Raw genomic sequence first — 22,705 nt, 5'->3', positions numbered from 1 at the left:
ACCTCACTTCATAGTATGCTGAGCTTGTCCAGTCCACAGACACCTACTATAGCTTGGCCTCATCATCTCTGCCCCCGTCCCAGCCACAGAGTGTCCCTTGTGTTCCTCCTCCTCCCCCTATCATGTCTCCATGTCCTGTTTAATCCGGGGAGCTGGTGGTGGAGAACATACAGCGGACAGTACCCCGCCCCCATGAGCCCGGGGTGCTATGAGGCAGGTCCTGGAGTATGTGGCACACAGCTGACAGGTCAGTCATGCTCCAGGAATGGGGTGGGGGGAGTCTAGGGCATGGGCAGCAGAGGCCATGGCCATCTGAATACATGCACAGGAAACAAGTATCACCCACACTCACTGGGCTTGAGATCCAAGCATACAGCAGGAAGGGCAGAGACACCACCATCCTCTAGGGACACAAAGAGTGACAAGGGCAGGAGTCTGTCTCATACCCAAGCCAGGACTACCCCATTAGTCTCCCTATGCCAACAGCATGTGCTATGGGTAGTGCAGCTTGTGCCTGCCTACTCCAAGTGCACTTGAACCATGACTGGGTTTCAAGGGAAGCCACAGGACACTCTGTTTATGTGGAGCTATGGCACCTGGCTAGCTGTGGTTCAGTGGGTGGAACATCCACCTAGTATGCCCAGAGTCCCTGAATCTTGTCCTCAGCACATCACAGTCCAGGCCTGGTGGCACACACCTATCACCCCAGCACTTGGGAAGCTGAGCAAGGTGGGTGATGAGTTCAAGGACAGCCATGTTACATTAGGTGGCTGATGATCAGAATGTGACACTTGCCAACCTTGGAAGGGACAAGAGTGGGTGTAAGGATTCGGGCATTAGGCTGGCCTGCCCTGTCACCTGGCAGAATGCACTCAGGCAGAGTCCTGGACAGCCCAGGGTTTCATGAGTACAGTCTGCAGGCAGGTGTAAAGGACCCCTTTAAAAGTCGGGCCCCTGCCCACTTTCTTTTGCTTACTCTTTTGCTTTTGCTTTCTTTGCTCTCTTTACTCTTTCAAGCTCTTCTCTCTTTCTCCCTGTCTCTCTCTCTCTGCCTGCCTCTCTCTGTGTGTCTTTCTCTCCCTCTGTCTCTGTCTCTCTCCCACTCCTTCCCTCTCTCTCTTTCTCTATCTCTTGTTTTCAGTTCCTGCTGCCTCTATGTCTCTTCCCTTCCCCCTCACTCCCCTTTCTAAATAAACTCCTCATTCAAGCTCCATCTGCCTGGCATGTATTTCCCTCACCACGGTCACCCTCTCCTGCTATGAACCTGCTATGCTCTCCTAGGTGGTCCCTTACCTTGGGAACCCCCACACAGGACCACACCCCCCTGCAGTTTTATCCTATAACTGTAACACAAGAACTTCAATGGGTCCTGGAAGGAGGTCCCTACAGGCTTTACTTTACCCTGGAGACAGGTGTGACTCTGAGCAGGAAAGCAGGATCAAAGGTCAGCCCTGTCCTGTGGGCGTTCACACAGGCTAGAGCATGGTACCTGCACAGGTTCAAAGTGGTCAAGGGGACCCATGCAGTGCACCCCAGGGCTGACTGTATGTTACCAAGGCAGGCCTTGCCCAATGTAGGCCTTGGGTCAGTGTACTGCAGCCACAGCACAGACTACAAGTGCAGTCACCCACCATCGTAAATGGTCCCTGTGTCCATCTATTCCTAACAAGGTTTACACTTTTCCCCTGGCTCAGATGGGACAGGCATACAGGACCCCAGTGAGAAAGGCCCACAGAACACTCTGGAGCTCATAATCCCACAGCAGTGAGAAGACCTGATGGCCAGAAAACAGAAAATAGGAAGGGTAAAACTATGTTGTAGATACCAATATCCTTGTTCTTGTTGTGTATTCCACAAAAACGAACTTTAAATCTCCTCAATTGTGACAGGGAGCTTTCTTTGCTTCATTTTGAACAAAAATGTGCCCTCAACTTTAATAATGTAGAATATAAAATTAAATAAAGATAGCTAGTTACCTTTAAAGGAGTGTTTGTTTGTTTGTTTGTTTGTTTGATTTTATCTCTGATGGAAGCCATGCATGTTTCCAGGGGTCATGAGAAGATGAGAAGCAGCACTTTGGAAAGAGGGAACCACCAGCCTCTCTCCTTCATTCACCTGAAAGGAAGGGAATCTTAATCTGAGCCCACACCCAAGGGTGCTAGCACGAAGCAGTCATATGCCATGCTTTTACACTCTTTCAGCCAGCATCCATCTGTGCACAGCTGAAACAAAGCTTAAGTAATGACTAAAGGATAGGTTAAGTCATTACTTCGTTAATAGCTGCTAGGTAAAAAAAAAAAATCTTGGAAACAATTTAAAGGCACCATTTTAATAGTGAATTGAAAGACTCATTTTGGTCAAGGACAGTAACAATCACAGTTAGGCCAAGTTGGCTAATGCACCAATTCTAACTAGGATGGTTGTAGGGAGATAGTTCTGTGGAACTGGCCACGCCCATTGGGGGTGGAGCCATGGGCGGAGTGACCTGTGGAAGGAGGTCGGAGGGGGCCAGGAAAGGTGGTCTCTTTCTGGCCTGACTCGGACAGGAGAGGATCGGGTTGAATTTCCTGGTGTTCATCTGTCTAGGTTGTAAGTTATTTCTCCCTGAATAAACATCTATTCGGCCTATTTGTTTATCCTGATCCTTCTTTTCCGTGATAGATGGTTAGGTGACTAAAGGCTATGATTAATTCCTTGTACCTATTTCTTCCCTCATCTCCTTATAAGATTTAATAATGATAATGATAAAGAAAAGTGTTGCTGATTGGGTATGCATCCTGAGGATTTAAAGTAGAGATGACTGTTTTTCATATAGAAAACCTTAGACTTATGACTTCTTTTGATAATTTTGTCTAATTTAACTTTGAAAAAGCTTGCTTTACATGTCAATTCCAGGTTCTGGGCACTCCCATCCACCCCAGTTTTCCCATCAACCCCCATCCCATTACCATTGTGCTCCCCAAGGAGGGTGAGGCCTTCCATGGTGAATCTTCAAGTCTGTCATATTATTTGGAGCACGGCCTGGCCCTCCCACATGTGTCTAGGCTGAGGCTTCTATGTGGAATGGGCTCCCAAAGTCCATTCCTACACCAGGGATAAATACTAACCCGCTACCAGAGGCCACGTAGACTGCCCAGTACCCATTTTCTGGGTGTCTGGGTTGGTGCTATGCTGGTTGTTTCCCAGCTTTCAGACTGGAATCCATGAGCTCCCCCTTGTTCAGGTCAACTATTTCTGTGGGCTTCTGTAGCCTGGTCTTGACCCCTTTGCTATTTAGTCCTCCCTCTCTGCAACTGGATTCCAGACTTATAAATCTTTTAAGATTTTTTTTTTTAAATCAGATTAACTTTTGAGATAAAGTGATTGTTTTTGTTGTTGTTGTTGTTGTTTTTTGTTTGTTTGTTTGTTTTTTTGCAGGTAGTGGGTGCAGTCTATGGGCCAGAGAACTAACTGAAAAAATTACCAAAGTGCTTGGACATCAATGTATGTGTGTTCTTGGGATAATATGCTTTTCACCTGTAAATTCTTAAAACATTTAATCATATTAAGGGATATGGAAAACATGATGTTTTTTAGAAGAATAGTACAACCTGCCAGGAGAAAACAGCAAATAACACTTAAAGGCAGGTCTATTAGGGTTACACCAGATCTCTCAATGGAGATCCTAAAAGCCAGACAGATGTGCTTCAGATGCTTCAGACTGTTAGGAGACCAGCGGTGCCGGTTCAGACTATTACACCCAACAAAACTTCCGATCACAATTTTGGAGAAAGTAAAATTCTAAATTTGAAACCAAGGTAAACAAAGTAAAGCACTGTAAACGTGCTCGAGGGAAAACTCCACAAGACTGACACTGGGTATTTTCATCACTTAAGATTCACTTTTAACGTGGGACAGGGTATTCCACATGGACCTGGCAGACTCAGAGTGCTCAGCTATCCAGCTTGTCCCCAAGGTGCCCCATATCCAACATCCAGGTGCTGGAATCAGGAAGCTGGCATTTGTGGATCCTAGAGATCTGAACTAGTCTTCACACTGGTGTGGAAACAGTTTAGGAAAAAAGCCACAGCCCTAGCCATTTTTCCTATTTATTGTGTTTCCCCCTTCACGGCCATTTCCCGCTTGTTAGCCTTTGTGTTGTGTGTTTTGTATGAAAACTAAGTTTTGGACCATATACAATCCATACAATGGGGCAACTAGTTGAAGAGTAACTCAAAAGATGATTAGTTGCGGATCATAGGAGGACACCTTAAAAAAGCATACACTTGTAGGGAAGTGGCAAGACAAAGGCAAGTAGCCATCAAACCTAGGTTCTGTGGGGACAATAGCCCACTCCAGCATGTGGTTAGCTCTTCTCCAGAACTCCAAACACATTTCCATCAACCAACACACTGAGCTTTCCTTCTTACTGCCTATTCCTTAGGTTGGGGTTTCTCCCTCTTTCCCTGGTCTTGGGACTCCTCTTCCCAAGCCCTAGCAATAAGAAACTATTTCTCATGCACATCCAAGATGAAAGAAAGAAAGAAAGAATAAATTTTCTCCCTAAAATGCTAAACTTCACCCCTGTCCCTCTTCTATCTGCACAACTGATTTCAAATCATGAGACTGCTTCAGCAACCCAGAGCCAGCCTCAGCTTTTCCCAGGGAATCTAATTCCTGACATCCTGACCCAGCCTCACAGACTTCCCTAGCTTCAGATGTTCCCATACAACCTGGTCATTGACAGACACAACCTCTGCTTCCAGGCCTTGACCAACAACTCAGCTTCCTCGGGTCCCTAACAGCAATGCTCCAATGTTAACTGGAGGCAGCCAGAGGGAACAGCAGCCACTTCCCCAAACCCCAGTACTCAGACATAAACCAAACAGATGGGAATGAAGGGAGCCCACTGGAGCTTGGGGCTCTGGCAGGCAGGGCCTTGACTTTCTGCTGGACCCTCTATCCCCAATTCCTCTGCCTGGTTAAATCATTTAGATTACATTCCTAGCTACCAACTCTTCCTAGAGTTGGCCACATTCTCCTCCTGAGCTGACTACCAAGTCAAAGTATTTTCCTTCAACAATCACAGGCCCTCTTTGGCTCCCCTAATTAACATCCCCAATGAAAATACACCAAACGTCCTAGCCCATTCTAACACAGACCTTGTTTCTTTTCTTACAAATAAGATCTGCAAGCTCTTCTGCTGCTGTTTGCAGCCCCAGTCAGAAATTAGACACTTTAACTTCTCTTCCCAGGGTATTAAAGGATCCCGCCGTGGTGAAAAAAGTGCTTTGTGTCCAATATGGGGTCAGGGAGAGAAGACCCTGGTGTGTGCGTCCACACTTGCATGTGTACGTTCCTGTGTGCGTGTTTGTGTCTGCGCGTGTTTTCTTGTAGGTTGTCTGCAACAACAGTTTCCTCTCATGCTGTTTTAGCTGAGGCATCCTGACAACCAGTGTTTCCTTTATTTTATTTTTTAGTAATAACTAATGCTCTGTGTATTTTTCTTTGTTCTTAAGACAACAGTTTCTCTATGTTGCACTGGGAGTTCTAGAACTATGTAGACCAGTGAACTCAGAGATCTCCCTGCCTCTGCCACCCAGTGTTAGAATTAAGGTTTGTCTCAATCCCATCCCTTAGTGTGTGTGTGTATGAGTGTGTGTGTGTTTTACTTTAGTTCCTCTCTAGTTCTCTGTTATTGCATTAATATTGCTTATTGTTTTGCTATTATAATCTTGGCTTAATAATTCTGAAATTCCTCGCCTGTTATCCTTGCACACTAGTTCCTTTCTTTGCTACAGTACTGAGGGTATAGGTCATGTTTGTGTGGTATAATGAAGTATCTGGCCTGTTTTCTTTTGTTGCACCTATCCTCAGTCCTGGTTCTTCTGTGTACAGTGACTTGAAGAAAAGCTTACAACAGCCCCCAGTGCAGCGATACAAAAGTAGGATACTCAGAGGACAGTTGTATTCATCTTATAACTTAAAAAACACATATATGTGACTAGACATACAAGATGACTCCTCTAAAAGTCTGAAAGACTTCATTAGTCAACTTAATCATAACGAAATGTTTGAAACGACAAAGAGTTAAAGTTACTTTCTAAAATGATCCATGACACACAGACGATTCGCCAAAACAGATCTGCACAGTAAAAATGTGTATATATATATATATATATATATATATATATATATATATATATATAAAAACCCAACAAAATAACAAGAAAGAAAAGCCGAGTAGAAAACCATTCAAGAATCCCATAAAAGTTCAGCTCCTGGAGGAAAAGAAAACAAAGGAGAAAGAAGGAAACCATAGAATAGAAGAACAGGTCAAGAAGTCAAACACTCAGGGCAAGCATCATCAGTCAGCTAAATCAACCAGAAAGAAATGAATTATCAGGGAGTGGAGATGGGCTGAAGATACCAAATGGAAAAAACAGCAAGTATTACCACAACTTTCAACTACTCTGGGATACAATGAAAGAACATTTAAGAATCCATGTGGTACATCATTTGGGGCAGGGCCTAGACCCTCTCCCTTGTGTCTAAGATCAGAGAGTTTTCTCTGGGTCGCCCATGGAAGCAGAAAGAGAATGGGTCATCGGGGGGACATGGGAGGATGGGACAGAGAAGGAACTGGGATTGACAGGTAAAATAAGATTGTTTCTAATTTAACAAAATTATCCAAGTACTAGAACCAGGAGATAACAAGCACAGGAGAAGAAACAAACATGTTCAGTGGAATCATATCCCCAAACTCCCCAAATCCAGGGAAATGTGTGCACATGGAAATACAGAAGACATTTGGAAGTCAAAATAGACATGACCAAAAAGTTCCTTCTGGTCCCATTAGGTTTAAAACGCCAGGTCCGGAAACCTAGCTAATGAGACCAAGATCTAAGGAAGTCACAGATCTCTGAGAGGAATGTTCAGCCACCACTTTTCCAAACCCGAATAATGCCTACAGCATAATCCCTAAACCCACAGAGAAGTTGATCACAGAAAGCCCGCTGCAACAGGTAAGAGACCTTACTAAAAAGGACACCCAATCAGAATGCAAACAGTTGTGGAGCCTGGGGCCAATGGACGTAACTACAAACACAAATCCTGTACCTAGGCTCAAAACCACTACAAAAGAGGGGGGGAAGAAAGATTCCCAAGAGACAGAGGTCTGCTGTGACAATGTGTCCTGCTTGGAATGGCAAAAGCTTACCAATCAGAGTGCCTAAACATGAGCGCAACAAGGATGAACAGGAATAACAACCACACTAATGTGGACTGGAAGAGTCCTTAGCCCTAGAGGATCTACATGCCCCTTGGGAATGGGGGAGACGGACCACCCCAGGGAGAAGCACACCGATTTGTTTATCCAATACTAAATGGTGCAGCCCAGGAGACATACATGCAAATGACATTACAGTGAGCAAGCACTTCCTTTTTAGGAAATAAATGTAGATACACACGCGTGTGTGTATATAATAGAATTTAATGGGAGGAAAAGCAGCCATGAACTTCAAAGGGCAAGGAGGAATTTATTGGAATATTAAGGGGGAGGCAATGGAAGGGGTAAGGAAATGAAAAAAAATACTATTATCTCACAAGGCAGTAACTGTTTGAGAAGTTACGGGCTGAGGAAGAGTTTCGGAGGGGTGGGGGTGGGGGTGGGAAAAGACCAAAATGTATCATAGGGAGACATTTTAATTAAAAATGAAAAATGCAGACACTACTGGACAAAGAGTATTCAACGCTGTCAGAGGAAAAGTGACCCTTGACTTATTCACAAAGGTATTTTCTCCAGAATTACTTCAGACCTCCAAGGGCTTAGAAAAGATGCTCCAAGAGGCTACACCTGCCAACCACATAACTATACTGCGCAATGCTGTCTTTCAATCAATGTAACTCTTCATAGCACGTTCCAAGTCAAATACAGACAACAGTCATTCAGACACAGGACGCCGGCACTGCAGAAGAAACAGGAATGCAATATACACATGAGGAAACAAGGTACCTGAAATCACGTCGTCTCAGGAATGAACACTTTTCACAAAAGTGGCGACTAGCAAAGCATCAAACATTTTTCAACTCAAGAAACCCTCAAGTCACAGAGAGATTAATGTCAAAATGCACGCAAATACAGTTCTGACTCAAGCAGCAAAAAGGTTATGTGCCCGGGTTCAGGGGCGTGAATGGGTGTTACAGGGAGGGCATCCGAGACCTGACAATTCTCCTAAATGTAAAGAGCTGTCCCAACTGAAAGAGGTAGATTAGCGCAAATAGCAAATCCAAAAAAAACACACAGGCAGGTAGATACATACTCAATAATACTACACACGTGAAGTAGCAATCAACTTTCAGGCTTTATCCCTAATAACCACCTTTCATCCCCTTATTTCAGATGAGCAATTGGCAGGGGACAAACAATCAAGGGACAGGATGAAGGTAAGACAGAGGATCCCAACCCACAGCAGCCGGAACTGGGGTCTGTGCTTCGTCTGAACATCACTATGACAGATGCGAGGCTGGAGAAAGAAAGGGCTGACCTCACTGTGGACAGGCAGCCACCACAGTGACTTCTCCCTAAGCAGACACAACAATGGGAAAGTCGGCATAACACAAGTGTATGACAGGAGTGGACGTTTCATCTTCGGTATTGTATTTGAATACTGGAAACCGTGCATGCTGCTTCTGCGCTGCTGGACTTTTGTCCCTGTAACCTACTCATCTTAGATTAAGGCTTCCACTTCCTCACCGGGATTACAGCATTCCCACCCTTGACAGGAGAGGAAGACACACTGCTTATAGACTGAAAATTTTATTACTGTGAATTCCAGTGCCAAACCATGTGAAAAGCAGTATGAAAAATTCTAGAAACAAGCAAGTCTGGACTCAGGTGTCTTCACACCTTAGCAGGGTTCTGACACAGGCTAACAGAACTGAAAGACAAGAGTCAGTAAGAGGTCAGCGGATGATGTATCGTACATAGGGAACATCGACGTCCTCTCCACTCTCGTTGTTGCAGCACAGCTCAAACACAAGGGTCCTCACATGATGGCCCAGGTTTCGCTTTGACACACGGCTCACAATCCCTGTCATCCTGAAGCCAGGGAACACAGAGTTAAGAGGGAAGACAGCAAATATGAAGGGAAGGGAGGAGGCACATTACAGCGAAAGAAAGTGAACTGTGTGAGTAGCACACTCAGTGGGATGCCGAGAATCCCCCAGGAGGCTTCCACTCCCACCAGCCCAGAGAGGCTAACTCACGGCTGATCCAACCGTTCCTTGAGCTTGGGGGGTGGCATAAAGAAGGAATAGAGCATGGACACACCGTGGGACAGCATGGTGATCTCCAGCCTGTGCTTTGTCTGCAGGGGTTCAGACGGAAGCGGGTGGTGACTGTGAGATGGACAGTGCTAAAGCAAATGAACAACTCCCCACACACAGGGAGTTCCAGGAGGAAAGTTCCCTACCTTAAAGTAGTCTAGAAACTGCTTGAGGGTCATCTCCTTGCCGCCAGGTTGTAGTGCCTGTACGTCAAAGCGATCCCACAATGTCCACTCCTGATCATAGTACTGGAGGACAAGACAAGTGCTAAGAGAGGGGGCTACCCCCACCCCAAATGTTCTTCTTAGCACGTATTAACCACAGCCCTTTTGTCAACAACACTCCTGTGGCCTGAACTGAGCATGATCAGTCAGTCAGCAGCTGGAATGTTTGCAACGAAAAGGACACCCACCACAAAGACCCAGCTGTCTCCTTCCCCCAACCTCAGCATTAAATGTTTGATTTAGTGAAGACAGACAGGACTCACAATGAACCCATGCTGCCAGCTCTTCTAAACGGCAACACCAACATTACCTATACTTTTTGGCACCATACCTGGTGACAGGTTGGAGCCAGGGGTGCAGAAAAGCTAAAGAAAGGCAAAGCCAAGTTGATAAAACTGTTTTTGTAAGACTCCAGTTGTTGGTGTCCCTGAACCACCTTGTACAGCTCCAAACACACAAGCCCGACTACAGCTGCTGTGGTGGTTGCAATGGTTGGGATGATTTGTTACTTAAACTTTGTAGCAAAATATTCATCTCTCCTCCTCCAGCACCTCCCTTAGCCCAGCCCCAAAGTAATAACCATGCCAGAACCATGTAGACCTATGCAATGGCGACCAAAACCACTCTAATTTAGTGACTGTTAGATGCCGTGTTTCTACACTTGTAAAAATGCATCACTACTTCAATCACTACACATTGAGGTACAACAATGTACCTGTAATGTAAGTAATTTTTATGATGGACTAATATAAGAAACTAAAAATCAAAACAAAAACAAATGAAACTAAAAACCAAAACCTACAAGGGGGGGGGGAGGGAGGGTTGGCAGTGAAAGGAATAACCATGAAAGCTAACATTTGTATCCTACTCCTCTAAGGAAATGTAACACTGAAAACAAAAATTAATAGTACAACTTGGTTCAATGCTCCAATATAAATATGTATATTTTGCTAGAGGGAAAACCCTGTTGTACAGCACATGCTTGGTTTTGAAGATAGGAAAAAAGTAGGTTATGTTTTCTATAAGGTTGACCTTAGAACTTATAATACCTAATGGTTTTTGCAGTAGGTACACAGGTAACAGTAGTTTCTTTAATCACTTCTTTTGTGTAAAGGTCTTCAGCCTTCTCTTGTTAAGGTTAGGTGACAGAATGCCTTCTGACTCAACGATGTCTATCTTCAGAGTGCCATCACTGCCTGCTGGACTTGTTAAATACTAATATTTTTTCAAATAAGGAGGACATAGACAAGGTCATTGGACCTTCACTTGAGTATCCAGTCGCCCCTCCAACTGGTTGTAGGTGCATAGGTCCTAACTATATGAAACCATGAAGTTTTATGGGTATATAGGTTAAACAGGAAAATCAGGAGGAAGTCCACCTACACAGCCTTGAAAACCATTATATAAAATGTATTGCCTAACATCTCTCCTTAGAAACTTTCCACATAAATATGATGGCATTATTTGCTACTTTTATGTCTCATGATATATGAAAACATTTAAATCAATATGTACAGTGCAAAATTATATATATTAAGATCAAGTATATCACACACACACACTGAAATGCCTAAATATATTTTTTGGTGTCAACTCTCTGAATAACACTCCTATATTTGAATATTGTGTGTCTTTAAAGTCAAGCTGTTTTATTAAAATAAAAGGTTTTGTACAAAAGTTTTACAGACGAAAGCTACATTTTGAGGGTCTGGTTAAGCATCAGAAATGAAATAGGTATAGCAACAAGCCATATATGTAACTTAAGAGTCATGTACACAGAGTGACTGGAGTAATACAGAGGCGAATGAATTAGCCATCAACTAAATTGGCAGATATTAATCTGAGGAACCGCTGTACATGCCTACTTTTGGTTATTATAAACAAGCTTAAAATGAAACTGAAGACCACACAGCAGCCACTACAATACTTTCCTCTGGAACCCTCAAGGGACTATATAAACTTATTGTTAACACCAGTTTTCTGAAGTTTTATACCCACAACCTATCATCTTAACCACCCCCCAAATGTTCTCATTATAATTTATGTTGCACTAAGTGATCTTGTTCACACACTTCTTAATGACTGAGTAAGCTTGCCACACCTGTAAAACATAGGTTGGAGGAAAATAACATTCACAGAGCCTCAACTGTATCATCATTTACACTAAGTACAATGCAACATGGAGTATTATTTAGACAGTCATGGGGTTTAATGAGCACCTTGAAACAAATAAGTTCTTCATATGGTCTTAAAACCTTTGAGCTTTAGTCGATTTTGAAAACTATCTAGTGTAAGCACTAAATTATAGGCACTGTTTTGTGTAAATTAATTAAAAGATTGTTGTGTAGATTTCATTGATACAGTGACACTAACATATTTTTAAGGGTTGGGATTTTGTTTGTTTGTTTTTGTTTTGTATGACATGTTTTCTCTGAGTAGCCCTGGCTGTCCTGGAATGTGCTCTGTAAACTGGGCTGGCCCTGAAGTTACAGAACCCACCAGTCTCTGCCTCCTGAGTGCTGGCATTAAAGGCGTGCACCACTACTAGCCAGTGATTGGGTTTTATGCCTGTGTTACAGTACTGTTTTAATGCCAATTACACAATTAAGGTTCCATCAGCTTTTTAACAACAGCTTTCTAACTCAACTGAGTGCAAATATATCTATCCATCCCAATGAATACTAAGTATCTTTCTCTGGAAGATACTTAGTCTGCATGCATTCTCCATCATCACTTTTGTTATTTAACCTTTCTGTGAAATTTATGCAAAGTGTTAGTTAGCTAAGAACTGTCCACATTCCAGAACCAGGAGGTTCCTACCCTCATCCTCACCCTGCCTAATGTCTCAGCAACAATGCCCTCCTATCACCAGGGCCAAGGTGACACATTTCCTCTGTCCCCACCTTACCCAGGTTTTCCATATGTAAATGCACCATATCCCTACCTCTCCATAAATCTGACATCTGATCCTGCCAGTGTGTCCATCCTCACTCAGAGGTACCCACTTTTCAAATTGGTGAAGTCTGTTCGGTGGTATCATTTCTGTGACATTCCTAGACCCTCATCACCTAGATACTCTGTGGCTACAAAACTTTCACACAAAGACTTGTACATACAGGACAGTGATCTCATGATTACTTTGACTGTCTAGACTTCCTCTTCCTCACATAGAGAACTGCTTACAAATTATGTTCCTCCCCCTCCTTTATGGACCCCCATGCAAGGGAAGCTTTGTAGTTCTTCTGGCTTCAATCTCAAGCAGTGCTCTCCCTAGAATTTTCTGCCTTCTTCTCCAGAATGTGTACCACTCTGCCCACTAATCAATAAGTAAGCACTGGAATTGGTCGCTAAACTCTTGAACATTTTGAGAGATGCTGCTCTGGTTTAGCTGCTGTCCCCACCTCAATTTTCTGATATTTTCTGCTCTGAACATTTTCATGGCCTACCTAAAGGCCAAAACCTGAGCATGAACTACAGTATCTGAGAGAAACTTCCAGAATAATAGTGCAAAAGTGGCCTACAGAACAGATCATAGAGAAACAGTCAGATATGCACATGTTCTGTTTTTATTATGGAGAGAACTGGACCAAGGTGCATGAGATTTCAGTAAAATGACACAGGATAAACCTATGGTGTAAATACCAACTATGCTAGTTCTTGTATTTTATTTCTAGAAACAGTACATTAAAACCACTGCATTGTTCTCAAAGTCATTTTTTGCACCAGGGATACATCCTGGCTCCATTGTCTGAGGTCCCTTAGACTGCTCAGTCCTTCTGGCTGAGACCCATATTCGGGGGTCTCTGAGTCATTCCCATGCTGGCTTCCCAGCTGTCAGTCTAGTGGCCCTTAGCTCCTCATTGTTCAGGTAAGCTGTCTCTATGTGTTTCTGCAGCCTGGTCTGTCTTCTCCATCTGCATCTGGGTTCTAGTTCGACTCAGTGTTTATGTATGGGTGTTTGATCCTGTTTCCAACAGGCATTAGTTGAGGCCTCCATGGAAAAGTTAGTTGTTGATCTCACTCTCCGGGAAGGGCATTTATGACAGCCTTTCCATGGAAGCTCAAATTGTTAGTTGGGAGTAGTCTTGTAGTTCTCTAGACCTTTCTTTGTGTTCAATTTTATCTTCAAACCAATACTGGCTCATTCTTTTATGTTCTCTCTCTCTTTCTCTCTCTGTCTCTGTCTCTCTCTCTCTTTCCTGTCTTCTATTCCTAATCAGGCTCAATCTTCTTGGTCACACATGGTTTCCTTTCCTCCCCCCTTGTTTTTTCCTGCTTCTCTCTCCATTCACTGTCCCCCCCCCACTTCCCCTGTGCTCTGGGGGACTTGCCCCTTCCCATTTCTGTGAGGGACTTTATACGAATTTCTTAGAATACACCTTGTATCCTTGTATCCTAGTTCCTCTGGTGATGTGAATTATAGGCCTTAATCTAGAGATAGGAGAGAAGCCCTAGTCCCTACTTCACATGACCTGTCAGATCTACATGACCCCAACTGGATGGCATTCCCCTACATATGGAATTGGGGTGGGAAGATGGGAGGAGAGGGTGGTTAAAGTGCATCTGAGAGAGCAGAGAGGGTAAAAGGGATGGATGGAGGGAAGTAAGGAGGGAGGGAGAGGGAACTTGGATCGACATGTAAAATAATAAATTAAATTTAAAAAAGTGCTTTGACTCCAAAATTTAAGTTCAAGGACAAGTTACTGGGAAAAGGTTTTCTATTTTTGTTTCCACAGAAAATGAAAAGCTGGGGATTCCTTCCAGACTAATGTGGTTTGATCATGCCAGACAGCCTGAAACAGAGTACAAGGTGATCCTACATTCAAAACAGCTGGACAAAGCAGCCCTACAGACTAGAGCCAGGATATCTGAATCTTCTTCGAATCCCCCAAGACAGCGCCCCTTACCAGCAGGAAGTAGTTTGGAAAGAACAACGCCAAAATTCCCAAATATTGTCTATAAGTGTTTGATTTCATTTAAATGGACTTTGTTATATAAAATAATTTAAAAAAATTTAAAAAAGAAACCCTGAATTGTGTCAGTGAGCATCTTTTTCCTTTTGAACAAATATGTGCCCATTAAATCAGGCAGAATGTAAAATTGAGTTAGGATTAGCTAATTATCTTTAAAACAGCCTTTTCTTATCTCTGAAATAAACACTTGTTGCTCCCTGGACTCGTCCTTCTGATCTGGGAACTCTGAGACCCTTTGTTCCCTGATATTTGCATTTCAAACTGAAGATGCCCCCTCAACACACATACACACACAGAGAGAGACAGAGACAGACAGAGACAGAGAAAGAGAGAGACAGAGAGAAACAGAGAAAGAGAGAGAGACAGAGAGAGACAGAGAGACAGAGAGACAGAGACAGACAGAGAGAGACAGAAGGAGAGAGAGACATTGAGAGAGACACAGAGAGAGGCCCATTAGGGAAAAACCTCCCAGGGTAGTGCTCTCCTTGTTACCAGTCTTAGCAAAACTGGCTTTCAGACATCAGCACCCACTTGTTAGAAAGAGAAGGAAAGCTGCACTCAATAAAGTCTAAGTTTTCTAACCCACAACCAGACCCCCATATTCTGATTCTGTCAACCTTAGTCAAACATCTTCAGAGGTAGTTCAAATGCCATGTTAGTAAAAAATTCCCTAAATATTAGTAATGGTAAACACTGACATCAAAGTACTGTGAGGTTGGGAAAGAAAATCCTGGGAGACTATTAATAATGTGAGAAGAGAAAGATGTACTCTGTTGAAGTGGTAGTCCATAAGCATGAAAATTGGAACAGAGAGGATTTGGGGAAGTGAACCAAGTTTAAGAAAGGGGCATTTCCATGAGGAAGGTCTACATATAACTTCTGCCCAACCAAGTAAAGGATATGGGAGGCCATGACTGCCTGGTTCCACTGTGAGCCAGGACACATTTGCTGCAAACACAACTCTGCTTTCCTGTGCACAGATTTTTTAGGAAGAAACCTGTTGAGAGGCAGCCAGGAAAGCTGCAACACTGGGGTGGCTCCTGAGACCCTGAGAATAGGACTTTCCCCCATCTGCTCAGGGGGTTGCTGTGATCATTCAGGAGAGGGAGGATGCAAAACCCAGTCACCATGTAATGATCGACACATCTCTCCTAAGATCCCAATAAAGAGCATAAATACCCTTTCACTACAGGAGGGTTGTCATTGGGACAGAAACACAAGCCATAGGTTCGAGGTAAAGGATGTCCGTGTCCACTGTGTCCTGGACCCTCACATAGTCCACAGGGAAGCCCTAAAGACCAACTCCACATGTTCCCTCATAGTCTGGGCAGGATGAGCTTACACTCGCCTGCCACAGAGGGAAGGATACATGGGAAGTCAGGGATCCCCAGCCTGTGCATGGCTAGGGATGGAGACTTGGGAGGTACCCAAATGCTGACACTGAAGCTGCTGCTGTCTGGGAGAGACAAAGTAGAAAACACTTCCCATTGCATGGGAATGAAGCGCTGCCTGCCTGCCTGGCATCCCACACACCAAAGCTCTCAGTGGAAACCTAATGCCATGATGCAACAGAGTTAGTATTGCTATGCTCCCCAGACAAGGAGGCAAGTTGAAGTGGCACCTGGAAAAGATAATTTCCTGCACCTGTTGGAAGTACAGAATGTGGTGGAGGTTGAGACAGATTGCTTATGCCCTGGGGCTGGAAGGAGACAGTCTTACAACATGTAGATCTGTTAGGATGAGACACTGCATGGGGACCATGGCAGGTTCCATGATGGGTGAGGGTGACTGAGTCAGGGGACAAAAGTGCCAGGCACACAGAGATTAAGTGAGAAGTGAAGTTTTATTAGAAACTGGAGGGAGGGGGAAGGGAGAGAGAAAAGAGGTAAAGAGATACAGAGATAGAGAGAGGACAGAAGATAAGAAGGAGATAGGAAACGCCCTGTCTGCCCCAGGGGAACAGTGAGAAGAGAGAGCAGGAATCGAGCTGGAAAAGCAGAAAGAGAAGAGAGCAGAGGGACAGGAGCTAGAAAGAGAGCTTAAGTGGGCAGAGGTCTTTCTTTTAAAGGGATTGCCCCACCTGTGTGCAGACTGGTACTCATGGAACCCTGGGCTGACCAGAGGACTGCCTGAGTGCATTGTGCCAGGTGACAGGAGCAGGGAGCATAATGCACCAATCCTTTACTTATTTAAACAGTGAGGAGTTGTGCATGGCAGTCAGGGGATAAGGACTTTGCGTTATCATGAGGCATTCCTGCTGACCTGGGTCCGGGGCCCTGACCATCCCAGGGCGACCCGAGAAAGCTAAGTGCTGCCAAGTCCTGGGGTTGCTGGTTGTTTAATCGCAGTCCAGGGTGTCTGGAACTCTCTGGTTCCATTTCCACCTGGAAAGATATTGGAAGAACAGAGGACAAGGTTAAGAAAAAACATTTCTTAGGTCCTGGTACTTAAAAGGAGGAGTTAATAAGACTAGGGAGGATCTCATGAGCGATTCACAAGACAGGCCTCTGGAAAGCTTCGGGTCCTCCTGTATTCAATAGTACTTCACACAGTCCTCTCTGTCTTCCTGGACAGGAAGGAGCCACTCATCCTACAGGGTATCTGACCCCGAGTGAAAGATGTCAAGATGGCACTGTTTGCCACTGTCAATACCCTTGAAATCTGACAATGGCATTGTAGGATGCCATAGCCTAACACTGATGTGTGTTTTATATATAAGATAGGTCTTATTCCTCATTGTTTCTTGTAACTGTATAAACAATGAAGATAATTCTGGACTATCAGGAACAAATTCAACAGTCTCTGTGTGTAAGATGACTCTCTCTGCATATTGGAGGTGCTGACTACATTAAGGGTATTTGAAACACACCATACTCTCCAATAACTACACTGAACCCCATGCAGTGGACAGGATACACATCTGACTCTCTATGATCTCTCCTTGATTTATTCATCTATGGATGTTTTATTTTCCTTCATATCTATGTTCTCTCTCTCCCTCTCTCTCTCTGTCTGTCTGTCTGTCTCTGTCTCATAAAGTATGAAACAAGGGCTCACTGTGTAGCCTTGCCTAGGCTCATATTTAGAGCAATCTTCCTATTTCATCTTCAGGAATATTAGATTCCGCAGCCCTTACACATAAGGGGGTTGGTGTTTTAGGTAGTTTTCTCCATGAGAAGACTTAGGGTGCGCAGAGCTGTAATCCTGTGTCATCCTTGGCCTTTGTCACAGCAATAACCCATGCTGACTGTTCTTCTTGGGCAGTATGTCTGACACTAGTGTGAGGGAAGTTTCTGTGTGTGACAGGACCTGCAGCTAGCACTCAGTGGGTTACAGTAACCATACTTACACATAGTAGGGCAGTCACCCATGCTCTCTGGCCAGTATGTTTACTGTTGTAAAGGCTGTCCTTAATAAAGGTGGGCAGGGGACAAGATAGGCAGCCCTGCCCTGGCAGAGCTACAGATATGTGAAAGGGCATGGGGCTTCAGGAAAGTCTAGAAGTTAGTAGAAGGCCTTGGGCATCAACAGAGAAATTCCATACGGGAACACACGCCAGGTGCTTTGGTGCAGAAAAGGGTGGCTGTCCTCTGGCAATGTTCTTCAATTTGCAGGCCAGAGGCTCAAGCACACAGGTCAGGTTGCCAAGCAAGAGGCCAGCCTTAGGTCCTTACTCTGTCCATGAGGACAGGAAATTCTGGAGGGCTGGAGGAAGGCACCCTGTGGGACAGACATGCATGTGACCTGAGTCTTGACATGCTGGACCCTTATCACCTGGAACTCTTCAGGGTCCTGTGCCCGCTGAGGCTCTTCTGAGGCATGGAGGGACTGAGAAGTTTATCACATGACACATCAGCACCTGGCATTTACTTGGCACTGGGTGGTGGCCATCCCTAGCCTGGCAATAATGAGGTGGATAACAAGGGTGAGTGTTCCTGAACCTGGGACTGTAAGTGTTCTTCTAATTGTATCCTTCTTGATGTCTCTGGAGGCCAGATGAGGACCCGGGGCTGTGGTTACGAGAGAGCATCACAGACATACTCGAGTTCTAGGGCTCAGGTCAGCACAAAAAGTGTCCAAAGGGTAAAGCATGAGAAGACACAGAACTCCAGCGTTGGTAGATATCAGAGGTAAGTTACAGAGGGGTATGAGAGGTCAGGGGACATGGACAGAAGCCCATGGACATGGTGACATGGGAAGACAGTGGACATCAGAGGTCACTGGACTTGGAGACAAGACCCATCAGAGGACAGGGTGACATCAGAGGTCAGTGAACATAGGGACCTCAGTGTTCAGAGGACATGTGCGTTTGTAGCCCTGCTCCAAACCCTTCCCTCAAGATGCCAAGATTGGGCCCTGTCCTGAGTCACCTCAGTCCACACTCTGCCCCTAAAAATCCTGTTCTTGGAGGCTCCACCTCTCAGAGGACATTAGAAGTCCCCACCTCAGGGTTCACTCATGGTTCTTGGATTTCTCTTCCTCAGGGCTGACCCAGGAATGCTTTGCAGATGGGATCAATTGCCTACAGTGAGACATTGTGTAGTCAGAGAGAGAGAGAGAGAGAGAGAGAGAGAGAGAGAGAGAAAGAGAGAGAGAGGGGAGGGACGGGAAGGCAGGCAGGCAGAAAGACAGTCAGACAGACAGACAGAGTGTGGTTTATGTTTGTTCTTGGATCCCTCAGCTGTGAGTAGTCTTCTCCATCCCATCCAGGGAACCCCTTGTGAGAAGAGGCAGCAATGTGGGCAAGAGCCTGAGGGGATGGAGGACACCAAGAGAAAAAGACCCTTCAAATCTGAACTCACACAGATGAAACAGGAGACACAGGTGTAATCCACTCTCCTTTTTGTCACCATCTCCCACAAATTGACACAGAGACTCATAATTAATCATGAAACCTGGGCCTTGGCTAAGCTTTTTCCCAACTCGCTCTTATACCTTAAATTAACCTGAAATTATTATTATATCACATGCCTCAGTTACCTCTCCTCTGAAATATATGTCTGACTTTCTCAGTGTGTTACTGGTTGGTGTCTCCTTAGTTCCTTACTCTGCCCAGAATTCCTTTATTTTTGACTATTCAGACCTTTATTAAACCAATCACAGTGATACCTCTTCACACAGTATAAACATATATACATTCACACACACACACACACACACACACACACACACACTGTGATGGAATTGAGGAGGTCAGGAAAATTTTGAGGGAGTTGGTTCTCATTCTGCTGTGAAGTTCCTCGGCATTGAACTCAAATTGTTAGGCTTGACAGCAAGTGCCTCTACACCTGAGCCATCTCACCCTCTCCCTTTATCTGTGTTTGGAAGGAGCTGTTGTGAGTATGCACTGAAGAAGGTCGATATGTGATGTTTACTATGAACTCAGGCAATAACATATTTGAGTTTCAGTACGGTGTGTTTGTCTTCCATAATAATTCACAGGGAGTTTTATTGAAAGACCCCCACTATGCTTATTGCCTGTTTAAACTGCTCTTGCTAATTTGCCAGGGTCAAGTTATGAGAAAAGTACAGGAGGGAACCAGGTGCTGCTCTCATCCAACGCCAACCAGGTATCTGTGGTCTGCAGCTTGGACCAAAGCAAGGTCAGCAGGACGGTATCCGGGATGCTGAGAGAGTCATAACTGACTTCTTTGTATTCTTTGTGCCCAACCCGAATAACCAACTGTCCTTTGGTTAACTACAACTGCTACATTTAGATGAAACAATGAAATCCCTGTAGCCATGCTTCTGCTTCTGTAAGGCTGCTTCTTCTGGCCACACCAACCCTATATAAACTGCCTGAGTTTTAACCTCAGCACGCTCAGTCCCCCGAAAGACTGAAGCGTCCACAGGTACCTGCGTGTAAACAATAAACAACCTCTTGCACTTGCATCCAGTGTTCTGGTCTCGTCTCTTGGGGGCAAGGGCCTTCCCCCTGACAGGCTCCAAACTCGTGGTCTCGATAGTTCCCCATACTGTAAATGTACGTTGAATGTTACCCGAATTTGTTTCGTTTTTAGAGCTGAGCACTAAGTATGAGTATGAGATCATTAGTCAGATATTCCTCCCAACAAAGTACTAATTCACCTTCTCTCAGGAGATGTTAAAGTCTTGTAGTAATTCTTTGTCTTAGAGTGGGACTCTGTGATATTTCTCCAGTTCAGATTTGAAGGGTGAACTGATGCTATCAGTTTTCAGATCTTTGTTATGCAAGTATGGTACTGAAATTTCATAGATACAGCTTCGATGGATTTTTCCTTCATAATTTGGCTTCCGTTGTGCGCCGGGCCTCGTGTGCGTAGCAATATTCCCTCCCAGCGTGATCGAGGGTTTATATTTTTGTCAGCTTTGCTAGTTTTAAAGGTGCAAGTGTTATTTAGGATGGCATTGGAGGATGGAGGATGATTTTTGTTTCAGTCAAGAGGGACAAACACCGTGGCTAGCTCAGCACGAAGGACCTCTTGCAGGGGGTGGAGAAGCAAAGTGCCACAGCACGGGCGAGTGCCTAGGGGCTTAAATTTAAAGGCATGTTCTGGTTAGCTGTCATGTTGTGCTACCTGCCTGTATGCGAGCATTTTTGCCAGCAGGTGATTTTCCTGTGATTTCATGCCATGCATGCTTCCTGTCCAGGAGGAGGCATCAGCATCCCCGCATGGAAGGTAGATTGTATCAGTGAGCTCACATTCCCCACAGGCTAGAGCGTAGACCCTCACGTGCGGATTCCTTCCTGAGTGCTGCGCTGCGCTGCGCGCGTCCTGCGTCATAGATGATTCATGAGTGGGCGGGGCGTGGTCTCGCGCTCCTGCTTCCGCCTCTGCTTCCGGCTGGGCAGGGGCCATCTTGTTCCCTCGCTGAGGAGGAGGTCTGTCCTCCTGTGGAGGCAGTTTCCAGGATCGCAGCAGGCCGGGGACCTGAAGGTGGGGCCTGTACTCGTCTGGGGCCGGGTCTTCGGGGGAAGAGGAAGTAGGGAAGAGCGTGGCAGGCAAGGGGGGTTCTGCTGGGTGGGCGGCGCAAACCGCCTGTGGCGGAGGCTTCAGCGGCTGTCGGAGGAACCCCGGGCCGCTTGTTGGAGCGGGCGGCCTGGAGGGAGGGACGTTCCAGTGAGAGGATTTATAGCAGGTTGAGGAGCCCACTTTTACCTCACTACCTTAGATTCAGGGGCACAGGAAGGTAGTTGGTGGTTTCTGTGAGTTTGTGCACGGAGTACAACTCAGGGCCTGGATGGAGTAGGACTCAGGGCCGCGCTGAGCAGGCCGATTACCTGTGTGCGCGTGCCGGTGTGCGTACCTGTGCGTGTGTGTACGTGTGCGCGTGTGTACCTGTGTGCGGGCCAGTGTGTGCCTGGGTGTGCGTGTGAGTACCTTTGAGCGTGCCTGTGCTCGTGTGCGTGCCTGTGTTTTTGTGAGTGTGTGTACTTGTGTGTGTGTGCGCGTGCCTGTGTGTGCCTGGGTGTGTGTGTGCGCGCTGGTGTGCCGTGCCTGTGCGCGCATGTGTGTGTTCCTGTGTGTCTGCCTATGCGTGCCTGCCTGTGTTTGCATCTGTGTGTGGGTGTGGATATCTGTGTGTGCCTGTGCATGTGTGTGCATGTTCCCCCTTTCGTGTGTGTGTGTGTGTGGAGAGACAGAGACAGAGAGAGAGAGATCTGTGTGTGTACATTTCATGAATCTTGTTGCCTTTCTCAACTCTGACATCACCTGACCTTAAAAGAGCACTTAAGAGTCAAGCCATTTCCCTTAAACAGAAGACTGCATCTCCTTTTCTAAGATAGCTCCCAGGTTTCATTGTGCCATCCGGCACTTTTCAGTTTGCCGTTCCAGCTCTCCCCATGAAACTCAAAGGATCACATATGTGAAAGGAACTCTTGAAATACGCAGTCCAGCCACACTTTTCATGTTCCAGCCCAGATTCAGTCAGAGCCTGCACAATTCCTATCTTGCCTCAAGAACTTTCCTTGGGTGGCTTCAAAAGCAGACTTCAAAATACATAGAACTTGTTTTTAGTTACACTAAAAACTTTAGGATCCAGTTAGTGTCAACTACTGGATCTTTCCTGTGCCTCTCAAGAGTTTGGTTTCCCCATTGAGCCCTTAAGCTGCCTTACTTTGTCAGGATCCATCCTGTCTTTCTCCTCTGTCAGAAAAGGAGAGTAGTAGCAACTTAATTTCTCCCCTGTGTTGCCAGCATAAACTTCCTGCGCACGTGT

At 45.2% G+C, this 22,705-nt stretch overlaps 1 protein-coding gene across 1 annotated transcript; it reads right to left on the bottom strand.

Moving 5' to 3' along the window:
• Nucleotides 1-8,899: 8,899 nt before the first annotated feature.
• On the bottom strand, nt 8,900-22,618 carry LOC127214797 (ubiquitin-like modifier-activating enzyme 1 Y). The gene is made up of 7 exons (XM_051175054.1): nt 22,604-22,618; nt 21,520-21,583; nt 21,217-21,449; nt 9,862-10,032; nt 9,453-9,554; nt 9,247-9,347; nt 8,900-9,079 (listed from the first exon to the last, which is right to left on the bottom strand). Exons 1-7 carry the CDS (start codon nt 22,616-22,618, stop codon nt 8,944-8,946), a joined length of 822 nt encoding a protein of 273 aa, XP_051031011.1. The 3' UTR covers nt 8,900-8,943.
• Between the last annotated feature and the right edge of the window lie 87 nt (nt 22,619-22,705).

Source organism: Phodopus roborovskii, unplaced genomic scaffold (assembly GCF_943737965.1).
Source record: "Phodopus roborovskii unplaced genomic scaffold, PHOROB, whole genome shotgun sequence".
In the NCBI taxonomy this organism is placed as follows: Eukaryota; Metazoa; Chordata; class Mammalia; order Rodentia; family Cricetidae; genus Phodopus; species Phodopus roborovskii.
Note: the sequence above shows the minus strand (reverse complement) of the source record. Positions and strands in the feature narration are given on the sequence as shown.

Excerpts from the sequence above, each read along its gene's own strand:
- LOC127214797 (XM_051175054.1), bottom strand. Across the intron at positions 10,033-21,216 it reads ACTCAGGAAGGAATCCGCAC|ATCATCCCAACCATTGCAAC; the intron begins GTGAGGGTCTAC and ends TTTAAGTAACAA. Across the intron at positions 9,348-9,452 it reads AGTTTCTAGACTACTTTAAG|ACAAAGCACAGGCTGGAGAT; the intron begins GTAGGGAACTTT and ends GAACCCCTGCAG.